The following is a 15,707-nucleotide window of genomic DNA, read 5'->3' on the forward strand; positions in this document are numbered from 1 at the left end:
GTCTGCCCAGCAGGCTTAGGCTGGTTCACAGTGTTCTCAGTGCTCCAGAGAATATGCTTCAGACCTTCAAGGTGTGATCTTGAGGATTCTCCTCAAGAGGTAGCGTAGACTTAACCTGAGACAGTCTCCCCTTCCAGGATGTCTCATAGATAAGGGTCTGGTGAGCCATATCTCTTGTAGTTGTGCACTTTGCTTTCTCTGAGTATTCCAATACTGGAAGAATATTTCCAGCTGCAGATACTGGAGATCAGGGGCTTTGTTTGCATGTTTGTAAAATTAAACATTAAACTGAACTGAAATGAAGCTTAAAATATACTCCCTCAAGTATGTTCTCTGGCCCCACAGTTCTCTCCTCTATCCAAGGAAAATATTTAGACTCTGAAAAGTACAGGTGTCAGAGTTGGGATCACATCCCTTTTTTCTGATTCTTAGCTGACTGCAGGACTGTGTTCTTGGTAACTGACTTCTGATAGCAAACAGAATTTAAACAGTTTATTTTTAAATATATACATGATATGCATGTGCCAGCCAGGAAGACTTATGCAATTAGTCAGTGAGATATCCAATTAATATCAATCATTAAACATCCGTCATATTACAACACCACCACCAAAACTGTTCTAAATGCTGCTCAAATAAAGTTCAGGGGGCTAAATTTGATTGGGCTGATTTTCACTGATTGCAACATTATGCTGAAATTCAGGTAATTACATAGGATTATATGTGTCACAAACAGAAATTGTGTACCAAAAGATTATTAGAAAAGTACCGTTTAAATGCAAACCCAAGTTTCTGGCTTGGCTCTGGGTAATATCTGCCTACCATAAGTTACTTTCTGAAATACTGGGTTTTCTGAATCACATACTAATTGATGATCTAAATATATGTCTTCATTTTCAGTACGCTAGGATACTTGATAACTTCTCTGAAATTAATCAATGGTCTTATTCCACCACCCAGAGGACACCACAGAAATGCCAGCAAAACTAATGAGGAGTGACAGTCTTTCATAGCATTGGAACAAAGAATCCTGCTTTTGTGTGGATATGAAGAATGAGCACTCTTTTAAGAAGTCTCCTTATGCTTTGGTTAGATAATTTTGCATTGAAAATAAGCTCCCATTGCTACTGCTTTGGTTTTGTATAAAGGTCACTATAGCAGGGCTGGAAATTTGGTTTTGCCTGCTGTCAGTATCTACTTGGTATTTGGTGTGACCTAGATGGTGACTTTTAGAGGGAAAGGCCAGAGTGACTCCAAATCCTCTGCATGATTTAAAAACAACTCAGACTTAAAAAAAATCCCAAACAGCAATGGTGACAGCAAAGAGAACAGGAGACTGTTCTGAATTGCAGTAGCAAGAAGAAAAGGAGAGATAGTGTGTTAGCCTAAAAGCTCCCTTGTTACTCAGGTAAGGCTACATGCCAGAAGCAGCTTCTCAGTTACCTTTGATTCTGTCTTCCATGAAAATGCCAAGAAAACAATCTGGAAACTATTTTGGTCCAAGATCCAATTGTGAAACTGCAAGAAATAGTAATAAAACCTTTGCACGGAAGATGCTGTTTACGGCAGTACACCTTGGTCTTGGAGTTAGCTCCATGCCACAGGAAAATATGACTGGAAAATATGTACTAGCATGGCCTCCTGAGTCATATTTACCCAACATCTGCAATAGTTTTATATAACAAAAACATAATAAAGTAAAGATGGGTCTTTGGTACCGCTCTGTTTAGCAAAAGCTTATTTAAATAGTTTTATGTTTAATTTTTCTTTTCCAGGATGAAGGTCTGCTGTACTCAACCTAAAATGACTCACATCTTCTTGTCATTTCTGTCATTTTCCCTCCCTCTTTTCTTGCAGTAATGGTTGGAAGTGGGTGGATGAGAATGCTGACCAGAGGATAACAGTTGTGCAAACAATATTTTGGTTATATAATCTGTGAATCTTACTAATAAAATCAACTTGATTCTTAAATAGATCCTGCTGTGCTTAACGAAACTTCTGATTTTAAGGTGTCTGCAACCACTCATTCTCTCCAGACTGTTTTTGCTTTCACAGGTCTTATTTCTTCTATATATTTATCTAATTATTTCTTTAGAAATGCTGATTTTTCAGTTATAATCTTTAGGTATTAGTGTGCAGCATTAGAAATGAAGAATTACACTCTGGAGAGCAACTTGATCACTTCATGCATCACCAAAGAACTTGCAATAAATTCCATAACCTCAAACCCCATCCATTTATAAAACACAGTCTGTATATGTAGTATATCTGTGCTGTGTAGTGCCTATGAAGAATGTTTAAATTATTGTTTACTGGCCGGGGCTATGTGCAAATCATTATTTTCAATCATGTATGTACACTTATTTAGCTTACTTTCATAATTGTAGTCTCCTTGCAAATCTTTTCCATTCTGAATTCAGATGATGCCTCAGCTCCCGCGCTGGAGACTCAGCCTCAAGGTGATGAAGAAGGTGAGCAAATTAACAGTGTGGTATTAAACTGTGCAGTTATGGATTGTAGTCGACAACATGAAGTGCCATCTTAGGAGTATCTACAACTGCTGGGGCAGTTGCAAGAAATGGCCAACGTCTGTTCTTTTTTCAGGAACAACAAAGACAACAAACACAATAGAGTCATACAGGCAGTGAATTTTGTGTGATAGTCTTGAGATGAGATTTTATGTGTGGAGACCAACATCAGCAATTTTAATTGTTGCTACTGAGGGCAGACACGGATTTTAAACTTGAGCCGAAGTGCAGATTAAAACTCTGTGTTCAAATAAACGAGTAAAAGGGTAAATTCTATCCTCAGCATGATGGCTAGTATTTATCACTGTTAAGGCTGATGTTTTGTGAGGTTTATTTGCCTCTGGATAAATTAATTGCTATTAAATAAGCAATGATAGTCCAGTGTTGTAGCTGCCTTATCACTCACTGATAATCTTGCAGAATTTGGTGTGCAGTCATCATATATTTTGGATCCAGACTAGCACGTTTTTATTTTAATTAAACATAATTTTTGTCTAAAAGTATTTATTTCAATCTTCTGTACAAATAGGATAAGAAAAGGACTGTTCATGCCTTTGCATGAAAAATAGTCTTAGCTGCCCTAATATAAACCTGTCTGGCTTTTTTTTAAGGTTCATGTTTCTTTAAAACTAGCCATGTACTATTCAATTGCTAATAACTTTTTAAAAAGTTAACACTTATAAATTGTTTTCTGTTGCCTTTTTTTCTTTCTAGATATAGCTTCTCGTTATCCTACCTTATGGACTGAGCAAGTAAAGAGTAGACAGAACAAAACCAATAAAAGCTCAGGTAAGAAACTCAGGTTGTCCTTTGCAACGTGTGAAGATATGCATGAACCATTTTAATAATCATCATGCTTCCACTCTTGTTACATGAAAGTGCCTTAATGATTGGCATGGTGATGACTTACTAAGCTCATGCATCATATGTTCCTTTTGTAGGGAAGTACTTTTGGCCAGGCTTTACTTGGATAAAATTATATTAGTCCACTAAAATCTCTGGCTCACACCTATTTGCATCTGTTAGTAGGTCAGACATTTATTTTTTTTCATTCCTCATAATATCTTCCTCTTTTTTATCTGCTTATTTTTGGGTGATGTGTAGCAAGAAGGTGTTTCTAAAACGACAGTGTGGGTTACATTTGTTTGGTGGGAAATCCTAGAAGGCAAACCTGAAAAGAGGCAAACTCCCATCAGAAGCCAGTTGTCAGTGAGCAGGAATCAGACAGTGTTACCTGCTTTTTACTACCTCAGTCAGCTGCTGTTTACAAACTGATCACTGGCTTGATGTGAATTAATTATGTTGCTTTTTAAAAATAGTTGTGGAATTCTGGCTTTACTTATTTTCATCACTGTTTAGAATTGAACTTTTAAAACCTGGACTAGGAATGTCAAGTGAATGTCCTAAGACTGAAGTCTCTGTAGTGTTCAGATAAATTCAGTGCTTTGGTGGATGATAAATTTTGATGCCTTTCTCATTGCTCCTTCCTTTCAGTGGGATAAACTTTAGAGAATCTTCCTGGTTTCTATTTCTATGGAAAAACGTGTAGTTTGAAAGGAAACATTAATGATGTAAGCTATGATTCAGTAAATCACCCCAAACCACTCTTCAGATCCAGTAGAAATTGAGGTTACATTAAGTACTGTGCTTAAGTATTGTACTGAATTGAGAGCCAAAAGCATTTAGAGAATATAAGCTAAAAGGTTTAAAGATTCCTTTATACAAACTATTTTTAACATCAGTGCAATTATTAATAATTTTTTCTCTCCTCAGTTTTCCAGTAGGCACTTAAGGGAAGGACTTTAAACAGTGTAGACAGGAGTTTGAAGCAAATACTTTTCATGCTGGAGATTTGTCATTTCTTTAATCAGTGTAGGCAAGAACAGAATTCCTTTGGGACTTCTGTGGCATAAAATATGTGTATAGAAATTTGTCACTGTTAGGAGTGTTTAATTTTTACAGTGCTAGAGACTAAGGCAAGACTTCCTGAGTTGCAGTGTAGCTGCTGTAAGCCAAAGCTTCAAAACACACACACCCCCCACACAAATGGAAACAAAATAAAAAAGGTGGGTTTATTTCTGAGAGCTGGTAACCTCCAATTCCACCTAGAGACATACTTACAATAGAAGAGTAATCAGAAACATGGTTTACCTGCGTTGTGACTGCTAGCCCATCATCAAAAGCATGATTGTGTTAGATTTGCTAACAACAGGACTTGCTCACGACTGTGGTGCCATACCCAGGCTAGCAGAATTACTTCAGGAGGTACTGTGTAGCAAACCTTGCTTTAATTTGTAGTTCTATCAGTGTCCTCACTGATTGTTGTAGGCAGGTTTTTAAAGTTTTGGGGAAAAAAAAAAAAAGAAAAAAGTAAGATAGCAAGATTTTTTCCTCCTTATTACCTCTCAGAGGGGTGTCAAGGCTTGGCTTTTGGGAGCATCCACAGAGAATCAGCTCCAGACTGTTGTGTGTACAGAACAAGAAAGGTCTTGCCACTGAATCCAGTGGTTTGTAAACTTGCCGTCTTCCTACTTCTAGGCTTCAATATGAAGGATAAATATAGATGTCGTCTTTACTCAGTTAGCTTAGTAAACTCTGATTCAGACTTGGTCATACAAACGTCAGAAAGCTTAGTGAAAAGTATTTGTCTGAGGAAAATGAGGAAAATTTATCTCTGCATAGGAACTGTGTTTACAAAACAAAACACGAAGCCAAAGTTATTCATAATGGGCTACATTTTCCTTTGTTTTTCTGTAGTAATCCTAGTGCTGTTAAAGAAATTATTGAGGTGCAAATAACAATATCATCTAGCCCTGCCTATAGGACATAACTAAAAAAAGACAAAACTGAAAATTTCAGGCAAGAGACAAATATCCTGTCTAAAATTTATTATTTTATTCTGTACTGCTTTCTTCTCACTATTTTTTACCTGAATATATGGTCTAATATATTATGATCAACATGTTACCTACAAACTTCTCTTGAGCTGAGAAATCAGTCTCCTTAGGAGAAAGTTTTTGTGAGTTAATGTCACAAATGAGTACATTAAATTTGTTTTACCCCTCATTAAGTGGTTTGCTTTTACTATTCTGCAAATGACCTGCCAGTCACAATTAGCCACTAAAATCAGCGTGAACTATTTTAGGTTTTGGAAGATAGAAAATAATGGCTCAGGAAATTCTAGTTTATATTAGTTCTCCAGTGCATTCATTTGACTGAATGAGCCTAAATTAATTTAACATGGAGTGATGGCATTTGCAAGACTCACAGATGCAAGGCATAAAATTAGTGGATTATATATCCATGTTCTATAATGCCTTCTAGTGTATATTCTTTTTGTTGGCTCAGAGAAATAGGCCTTTGCTGTTCACTTAAGACATTTGTGGAGTGGTATTTAACCTACTAGTTTTTGAGAACAAAATTTTACTCCTGGCCAAAATGCCATGAACATTGGATCATGTTAAAATAGCTCTGTTTAGAGTGGCTGATTTGAGTAGAATCATCTCCATTTTAGCTCTTTTGGTACATTGAAGATGATTTTCAAAATACCTTTTCTTTCCATACTTAGAATAGAGTATTTGTCCCATTGCTCAAATAGGTTTTTTGCTGAGATATTTTATACATATGGCACAGTGCCTTTGCAAATATTTTGTGACTACCCCACTCTCATTTCCTTCTCCATTTCACAGAAAATACTGCGGATTTGCCATATCAGATTGACAGAAGTAAGAATTTTACCAACAGCTATAGAAAATAAACATTGAACAAGAGACTACATGGGTTCTGATTAAGACATCAAAATGTAGCAGCCTCTACTGCTGTGTGTTTGTGAGCTCAGTGCCTGAATTCCTGCTGTAGTTTGTGGAGCTGTAACCAGGGCAGTCAGTGAAGAGGCACAGAGTTCATTGTACAGCCCTCAGTGTTGTGAAGCCAACTGGGTAACTGGAGCTCACTAGGCAGGGTGGCTAGTTTAGATCTGCAGCTGATATTAAGGTGTCAGGGCTTTAGGCAGACTTAATTCCACACCAGAATTGGTTGATAATCCAGGTACTTCTCTTTTAGAGCTCCAATATTTTGTAAAGAACAGAGGACAGAGGGTTTCTTGCCTTGAAGAAACTGGATATTTTGGACTATGTTCTTAGCAATTGCCAGTTGCTGTAACTCCAGGGCTCAGTGTAAATTTAATGTGAATGGAGAAGACATGCTGATACTTTCCCATCGCCTAACAGGGAAAATGCAGTCCCCTGAGGAGAGCTCAGGCTGGACTGAAAATCTCTTAGGCTCTCCTTGCTACATCTGCTCTGTCAGCAGTTTATGTCCCTGTGGGATTCTTGGGAACAAAATTTTTCAGAAGTTCTAGGCCATTTTTTGTGTTTGAGTATAGACAAAAAGTTTATTTTAATTATTTTCACAGTGCCCAGTGAAACTTCAAGTTTATTTTGTTAGCCTGAATTTGAGAGCCATAATTTTCAAATAGTCTATTGTTGGAGCATTTTCCTGAGAAATAAATAGGGTGAGTTTAACGGATAATATTTTTAATGGGCAAAAGGGTTCTTAAAATACTCAGTAATTTCTCAGTAGAATCTGTATACCACAGAATAAACCATACTTAGTGTAAAAATTCATTAATTTTGCAAAACAGGAAAGAAAAAGTCATTCATAATCTGTAATGTACTTACATAGGTACTTAAAGACCTTAGAGATTCTGGTGATAATGTAATTTAAGATAAAAAATGTTTGAATATTCACTATTATCCTTTCATAGTCTGTTTCCATAAAGATGTAATAGTATCTTACTGCTAATGATTTGTATGCTAATTGATCATGCATTTGTTGGTCCTGTATTTAGTGAGCATTGTAAAGGGGTTGTAAAACTGGTGTTTGTTGTCTTGATAATCCGGTATGGCCAGTATGACCAAAATAGAAGGGAGGAAGAAATTATTACCTTTCTTTGTTGGCCCAATAGTTCACATTTCATCTGAAGCACACAGACACGTGATACAGTGTTTGTGCCAGCTCCATGATTTCTGCCACCTTTATGCTTTATGCTTTAAGCAGGTGCCAGTGGCCAAGCCATACATAATCCATCATAAAATGGGGTTGACCTAGAGGAAACCCTGATCTACCATTGAGGCTTCTGAGGCAGGGTCAGGTTTATGTCATTATGATATTTTCCTTCCAGAATAAAGAATCCTAAATCAGAATTAATTGTCTCCTCAAACTATGGTTTTAATGATTTCAAGAGTTTTAAGATTTCAACTACTTTATCTAGATATTCTGGTAATGTAGAATCATCATCCTCATAATTTTTTACTTCACCTGTGCACATGTGAAAGGGACACACAGCTTTTTATTTCGTTTTCTGACACAATGGAGTAGTGTTTTATTGCTGCCTTTTTGCTACAGACTGTCATTTTCAGGACTTAAAAAATCTGTTGCAAGATTTTATCAATTAGTCCCAGAGAGCTTGATTCAACAGGAGTTTCATTCTCAAAACACCATCTGGGAAAACACTGACGTGCACATACAGCAATGTATTATAGGCTGCAAATGCAAGTGAAAACAGTTTGTGTAATGTCTGCTGGGAATACCTTATTAATAGACTAAAATAATGAAATCTAAAGTGATAATTGTGTCTGTATCTATGCAAAATAGCTGCTTGCATTTATCTGTATAGTCTGAATCTATTGGCAAAGTGTTCCAGTGAGACTGATTAATATGACAGAGTGACATTCTAAGAGGTGAATGCAGTTTTTATTGCCTTGTCATCGGACAGTTTCAAAGACTTTGTACATAAGAGCATTTCTGACATGGAAACTATGTTGGTTGTGAGTGAGGTTTCTGTCTTGTTAGCTTGCTTTGTTTTGTTTCTCAGAGGAAATTGTTTCAGTGGTATCCTTGTGCACTGCTCATTCCCTGAAGGTCACGTCCTGAAAGGACCAAGACAAACCTTGTTCCATACCCCAATGCTCATGTTCATTCCAAACTCAACCAGACTAACTTCTTACTGTTTTGCTTATCCCGGCAAAAGTCAGTCCTAAAGTAAAAAAAAAAAAAACAAACAAAAAACCCAAAAAAACCCTAAAAAAGCCCCCCAAACTCCCATTTTCTTTCAAAGGAAATAAATGCAGCAGTTCATGTGTCTGCCCAATTACATCAATTCTAAGAGCCATACCTTTCTAAGCATAGGAAAATTAATAACCTAGACAGAAAACTGAGTAATAGCTCAGTGACTTTTTATTCTCATTAATTGTTGCGTTTTCCAGATGTTGATTTTAGTGTTCATTGAAGATAAATTACTTGCAATTGAAGTTGTGTGAACTAGCAAGGAAATATTAAGATCCAGTTGCATGTTTCCACTTACATATTTATTACAAAATAGAAGTTTTCTAGAAGTATTTTGAATTAGGTTTATTTCACAATGTGAAGATTTAAGATATGAGCAGTTGTTACCGAAGGAAATCAAAATGGATATCATAACAAAGTGAGGTAAGAACATAAGCAAGAGAGGAAGAAAATATTTTAAAAGCTTGTTGCCTTTTGAAGCACAGGTTGCTAGGAGGTCATGGCCTACAGAACCCTGGCTAATCTTCCATTCTTAGATTTGCTTGTATTTAGCATTACAGGGTCAGATGAGGATGACTCCTATTTGCTCTTAATATATTATGCCTATATTACACACTCAGAAACAGACTTCAAATTAATGGCATGAAGTAGATTTGCATAGGGAAAGAGCCCCAGTAGAAGTGGTCCATTAATTACAAACCACTGAATTACATAGAAAAACTGGAACTTGTTACCTTTTACTTGCTTATTTCAGCCCTAAAGACAGTGTTTCTTTCCAGCAATTAGTGGGGTATGAGCCACACTCAGCCATGGGAATTGCATTCCCAAGCTTGTGTAGTAAATGCAGTCATTAGGTGTAGCTGGAGAAGTCAAAAGCACGGCAGTAAATCATTGAAGTGTATCCATGTCATATTGTCATGGGCTAAAAGTTACAGCAGCCTATTGGAAATCTGTAATGTTCTGGCACAGAGGTTTGGTAATCCAGAGTATCTGAAATGGAATTGGCTTAAGCCCTAAAAATGTCCATTCAAACCACAAGAGGAAAGTAGAAGGCACAAGTATTGATTTTAACTATCTTCAAACATCCCAACGGGCTATTATTGAGTTTAAATGTCTTCATACATCCAAATGGGCTGTTAAGTCAACACATGGATCCTGTCAATGGGAACTCAGTCCGTAACAGATGGGCAATGTGTCTCTGCCAAATTTTAGACAAGTTCAAGTACAGACATTTTTACTGTGATCTTTGTACCTTGGACTCATATGCAGGTTGGTTACCTACACAAGAAAAGTTACTAGCATTATTTCATGACATCTACATCAAGTCCAAATATTTTATGTTAGCCATAGATCTGGCTTTTGGGTCTTGTAAAATCGGTGGGTGCTGAAAGACATGAGCTGGTAGAACATTTTTGTTTGGCCTGTTCTCTCAGCAAAGTGGTGCATGGCAGTTAAAGAGAAAAGCATTGTATGGAATTTTAGTAAGGAATACTCACTCAGCTGAGGACTGGAAGCTTCCAGAACAACAATCTTATGGTGTTATCAGACTCTTTGGGTTGTCTCTTGTAGCTGATTCACTAAAGTTTAGAGTTCAAGAAAGAACTTAATTATTTGGAGTGAAGTGTAATTTCTGATTTTGTTGTTGTTTTTCTGTCAAGAACCACAAAAGTTTTAGGGTAGAATTCTTTCTTAATATTGCTTGCAAGATACCCTCTGGTAGCTGAAAAAGTCACAGCTTAAAACCTACTGAATGTTCACACCACTAGGGCCAAACAGTAAATGGTTAACTTAGTTCCTAATAGACAACTTTGTCTTACTTTTCAGCAGCAATTTTTGATGATATTTTAGTCTTGATTTACCTGTTACAAAAGAGGGAAGAGTACTCTTCAACCTTTTCATGTTCTTCACTAGGGAAAAAAAATCATTCTTTCTTGTCTGGTCCTCTTTCTTTTCCTTGCCTTGCTTTGCCTTGCCTGACCTAAATTGGTAAAGGAAAATTACTGTTTTCTTTCAGTTCTTTCAGAGTCGTCCAAGAAGAATAAACTTTCCAGACCTCCCCACACTGCTTGTATATTGTGATTCATTCTTAATTCATAGGCTGCTGGATCATGCTTATTATAGAACTGTCCTATCTTTAATAATCCTTTTCACAAGGATTTTCATTTATCTTCATTTTAATTTTATGTATTAGTTCAGAACCTTAAAAAAGATCAAGCACTGACATTTTCAGCATTTTCCTCCCACTACAGGGGAAGATCCTCCCGTCCTAAACCATTAAAAAAAGAGCTCTGTTTTACTTCCAGTTGATGTTCTTTATCCTCAGGTTGTTCCAGGGCTTTACTGGACCCCCACTGTAGGGAGGAAAAAAAATCTGTCTTATGCAAGGCTGATAATTTCTATTTTACTGCATGTGTTAAAATTTAATGCCAAAAGATAGTAATCTTTCCTAACCATTTTTAATTATATCACATTACTTTCTACAGCAAGTAAATGACACAACAGTCCTGCTTGAAGTTCTTTAGCTTTCAGACATGCACTCCTCCACCTACCCACAGCTCTCTGTGGTTTGCCAGACATCAGATTGCAGAATCATAAAAACATCAATAAGGTCCATAAATCCTAAGAGGAATGTCAGGTTAATGATCTGTATTTTAGTGACAGATGAAAAAAAAATCATTTAAATCCTGTTAGTGCTCAGAAACATGTTAGACTGGATGATATCTAATGACATAATCTTTCTGGGAAATAGATAAAACTTTCAGTCAAGACAGTCTGGTTCTGGCCCTGGCTGTTCTGTGATTGTTGGGTGGTGTTTTGAAGACAGGTCTTCCAACAGGGTAAACAGTTAGAGCTGCCAGGCCTTCCAGCATCATCCAGTGACCAGATAGTTAGGAGAAAATGTCCATGTTCTGTGCAGACATGCAGTTTTTTCTTCTACCAGGATAAGTCAAATAACCAGCTATCTACCCTTCCAATAGTTGAATGAGCTTTGTTTGGAAAAGAAGTGAAAACCACTTATATGGCCTGTGGAATTCTGCTGCTTAATCTGCACAAGAAAGTTCTGACCATTAATGGAAATACAGACCATGGGAGGACCATGTAATGTTCCCCAATATATCAGGTTATGTCTAGTCATGGTGGGTTGAACCTGGAGAGATTTTTAATTGGATTATTTATCACATATGAATTCCAGATTTTTTATTTGCCAAGCCATGTATCTGAACAAAATTGTTGAAGAGACTGACAGCTTGTGTTACAGTTCATGTACTGTTTAATTATTAAAAAAAAGAAATCTTGTCTTTTTCCTTAATTCTGTAAAAAATTGCCACATGATGCAGGAACTTTTTGAGGCTTCATCAATATTTTTAGTGCTTTCCATTAGGTACAGAAGCAAGAGAAATTCAGATCCTGCAGTGATTCCTGTGTGGTGGGTGGAATTCACCCCCAGATGTGTGCATTGGCCACACATCTGCAATGAAGCTATTGCATTAATCTGACTCTTCACAGCAGTGTCTGCTTTTATGGATTGTTAAAGTCCAAGGTTAATGCTATCATCCATGGATCCTTTACCCTACCCTGTCCTTAATGCAATGTACTGGATTATTTTGTTAGTTTCCAATGTAGAGCCTCCTCTCCACACAAAGCCGCACCAAGGGTCATCAGAGCAAGGGAACTTCTTGTAGTAAAATGATGTTTCTAAAGTACATAAACCTACTTCAGTATCTTCTCATCTGTAGCCCAACTATTGGGTTATGTCTGGGTTTACATTTCACTGCTCTCTGTACACTGTACTCTGTCATCTCTCAAATTAGACTATTCCAGATAAATGTTAGGCACCATGTATTCCCTGCACTCTGCAGTGCCTAGGAATAATTGCATAGGAATAACATTAAATAGTCTTCCTGCAATGCATCAGACTTGTGTGTTTCTGGGGAAGAAGCAGTGGTTGAAGAGACTGACCACTGTTTTCTATTAAGCTGGTTTTAATACCTGTTTTAGTTTAAAAACAGCAGGCTAAGTATCTCCACTCATCCACAAATAAAACAATGTTTAAATGCAATTAAGGCTGTAAATTAAATTTCAGATCTTAAATTCTCGTGGTCAAAACACAAGAGAAAAGACAGGGCAAATCTTAATAGGCCAAACTGGTTGAAAATTCAGCCTTCTGTGGAAAACACGTCTTACTAGGGAACTTGTTTTTTAAATTTTTCAACCAATTGTATTACAGTCATAAAAAGCTGTGAAAAAATTTATATTCTTGCCATTTAAACAGTGAGTTACCTTGTACAATTGTTTGCCAATGAGATCTTAGTCATATTTAAACTCACCTGTTTTGGTCTTCAGTGAGTAAAAACAACTTATCAGAAAGAACTTTTATTGGCCTCTATTTGAAGGAATGGTTAGATGCAGTTTTTATGGCACTAGAATGCATTATAAGTACATAAATTCCTCAAATATGGGTGACTTTTAATGTCCTTGAATTATCTTCCTGTGCATTCAGTTAGATCAGGCCAGCAAACTGGTTGATATTTGGTCTGGAAGCAGAGGAGTTTGAAGTCAAATTAACTCTTCAAGTGCCTCCAAAATCTGAGATTTGCAAGAAATGAAATAGTTCAGAATTGCAAGATCTGTTCAAGTTTAAATCATAGGAAGGGTTGAGTGTCTCCTTCAGTCATTAGGCCAAATTTTCACATCTGTATTTTAGCAAATTCTACAAGATGAAAAGACTGACAAAGACTGATCGTGATGGTTGTTTGCCTGCTGCTTAGTGAATTAATCCACATACAATGGAGACTTTTAGCAGAGTCAGAGGTGTGATTGGTTGCAAAGGCTCATGACCACATTGTCCTGGTGCAGTCAGAACATCCCTGTGCCCAGTTATTCTGGCTGGCAAGGAAGTAGGGACACTTTCTGTTTGTTTACTTGCCTAAGTAGTTTGGGGAGGAGAAATTTAAGTAAATTCTGATCTTATTTTCTCTCTGACTTTCCTAAAACTCCCATTACGTAGCTAAAGTCATAGTCTCAAACTGCCAGATAGGATAATGAGAAAATTGCTAATCTCATTGCTCTCCTGTTTGGCAGTATAAGTCTCTTAGCTTAAGGGACTTACAGTTTTATTGTTCTTGCAGTTTCTAATCAGATTTTAAAAGCAATCTGAGATAATTTTTAGGGCATGATTTTGAGTTCCTATGAATTGACACAACAAAGAAGCAGCAAAGCCAAAAATATCAGTATAAATGTCAGTGGTTTAAAAGGTCACTTCTCCCCATTTTGCTACCAACATCTTTAGTATAAAACAGTGACTTGCAATGTAGTCACACATCCTGTAGTTCATCCCTTTAGCTAAACAGTCCAATATAATAATAGCAAATGACTGTAGGAGTTGATTTAGTTTCAACAGGCATGAAGCCTCATTTTACTCAGAGTAGTGTAAATAGGAGTGACTAGTGCAGTTACAAGGCTAGTACCAGTGGAAGACTTATGAGGAGAGAGGCTTGGAGGGTTTCTTTTAATTTTTAAAAGTTTTTCTCTTTATGACAACATTAATGGTACAGGACCAATGATGGTGATATAATTTCTCTTGGAAACACAGTTTATACTTATTTCTTAAAGTAGCTATTATGTAGTATATCAGTCTGATGAATCAGTGACAATAGGACAGCCCACCCCAATCCTGCTGCTGTTACACAGCTGGAATTCTTCTTGACTTTAACGAATTTGCTGTCAGCATAAGGGCTGCTCTGCTCCACTGGTATTGCCAGCTGAAAGGCTGAATAAAATATTTTAGCTTTATTGCCTTTATATACAACTTAATTGTCACCAGATGATGTGTTTTGCACACTGAATCATAAATATGTTCAGAAAAGTTGAATACTCATAAATACCTTCTCACACCAGAGAATATGTCACATAACTAACCATGGTGCTAAGAATGTCATGGTGCACTTACCTTTTCAATACTCTTGTCAAAATGAACCTGTGTGGCTTCTATATAGAGCAGCCTCTGTCCACAGCAAGTCTAGAGGAAAAATGCCTTGCTTCAGATCTTTTTATCCCTATATGATTATGAAAGTTCGTGAATCATAATACTATATTTAAGCTTAATTTATCTTTTATTTCATACCTGCTTTTATTGGAGCCCTCTGCAATATTATTACAGTCACTGTTACTCATCCTCAAAGTTGGTTGCCTACAGACAATTCCCCATTTTGTTTCCCGTCCTTTCTTTGGAGTCTTTGTCTCCTGTCAATAGCAGATCTTCACTGCCTGTTTCTCAATTTTTGCCTAAATATCATTGTGCAATCTCAAATTCTGGTGGACATTTCTTGTAACACTGATTTATCATCTCTCTTTTATCTTCTCCTTTTAACTAAGGCAGCCAGAGGCCTAAACTGGAGGCTTTATGAGGAGAATAAACAAGGGGATAAAGGCTGTTGGTCCTGCTATGAGTTTGCAGGCTGTATTCTGAAAATACTGTCACCCCAAAACCAAGCTGAGAGTTCTTTGGAGCACCCAGTTGAGCAGTGACTTCAAAGGATAGGAAAGAGGGCTTGATTCCTAGATTGAGTAAACTTGGAAAGGTGTTACCTGTCTGTGTAGGATATCAGAGACTATTTCAGAGATACCTTGTCCAACTGTGTTATCCATACTGCAGGAGGGTACCAAAATGTAGGAACAGCTAGATGTTAAAGCTAGTGAAGTATATTTTCAGAATTAATTCAGTATTTTCCTAAGTAAAAATGCTTCCTTAATAATAATTCATCCTAAGTTATAATGTTTCCTAAGTAAGAACGCATCACCTTAGTCAAAGCTGTGAGTTGTTTTGTAGAAGTTCATTTGAGTTTTTCAAATGAAACTCAGTACAAGTGTCATAATATCAGTGCTGTTGGTCAGACTGACTAGTGCTCAGAGTCTTGGACTATATTTTGTGCCAATATCACTTCCTCAGGATGTCATTGTGGAGACTTAAGCAGTCTACAAAGTAGCCTACAAAACATCTGATCTGACGTCAGCTAGCGGAGGCAGACAGTGTGGTTTCATTGCTTACATTCAGGGCAGCCAGCCAGGGACTCCAGGGCTCTAACCCTGCCTCTGCTTTGGCCAGGGCTGTTG

The 15,707-nt window shown here is 37.0% G+C and overlaps 1 protein-coding gene across 4 annotated transcripts in view; it reads left to right on the forward strand.

The window, feature by feature from the left end:
• Nucleotides 1-15,707, forward strand: part of SMOC2 (SPARC related modular calcium binding 2) — a 141,405-nt gene that overhangs the window by 69,257 nt on the left and 56,441 nt on the right. For 2 of the 4 annotated variants that reach the window (XM_033056287.2, XM_033056286.2), the window contains exons 6-7: nt 2,388-2,471; nt 3,243-3,317. In XM_033056287.2, the coding sequence (XP_032912178.1) occupies nt 2,388-2,471; nt 3,243-3,317 (159 nt within the window). The remainder of the gene's footprint in view (nt 1-2,387; nt 2,472-3,242; nt 3,318-15,707) is intronic. The other 2 variants (XM_033056289.2, XM_033056288.2) reach the window with 1 other exon arrangement.

The sequence above is a fragment of the Catharus ustulatus genome, chromosome 3, assembly GCF_009819885.2.
Source record: "Catharus ustulatus isolate bCatUst1 chromosome 3, bCatUst1.pri.v2, whole genome shotgun sequence".
NCBI lineage: Eukaryota > Metazoa > Chordata > Aves > Passeriformes > Turdidae > Catharus > Catharus ustulatus.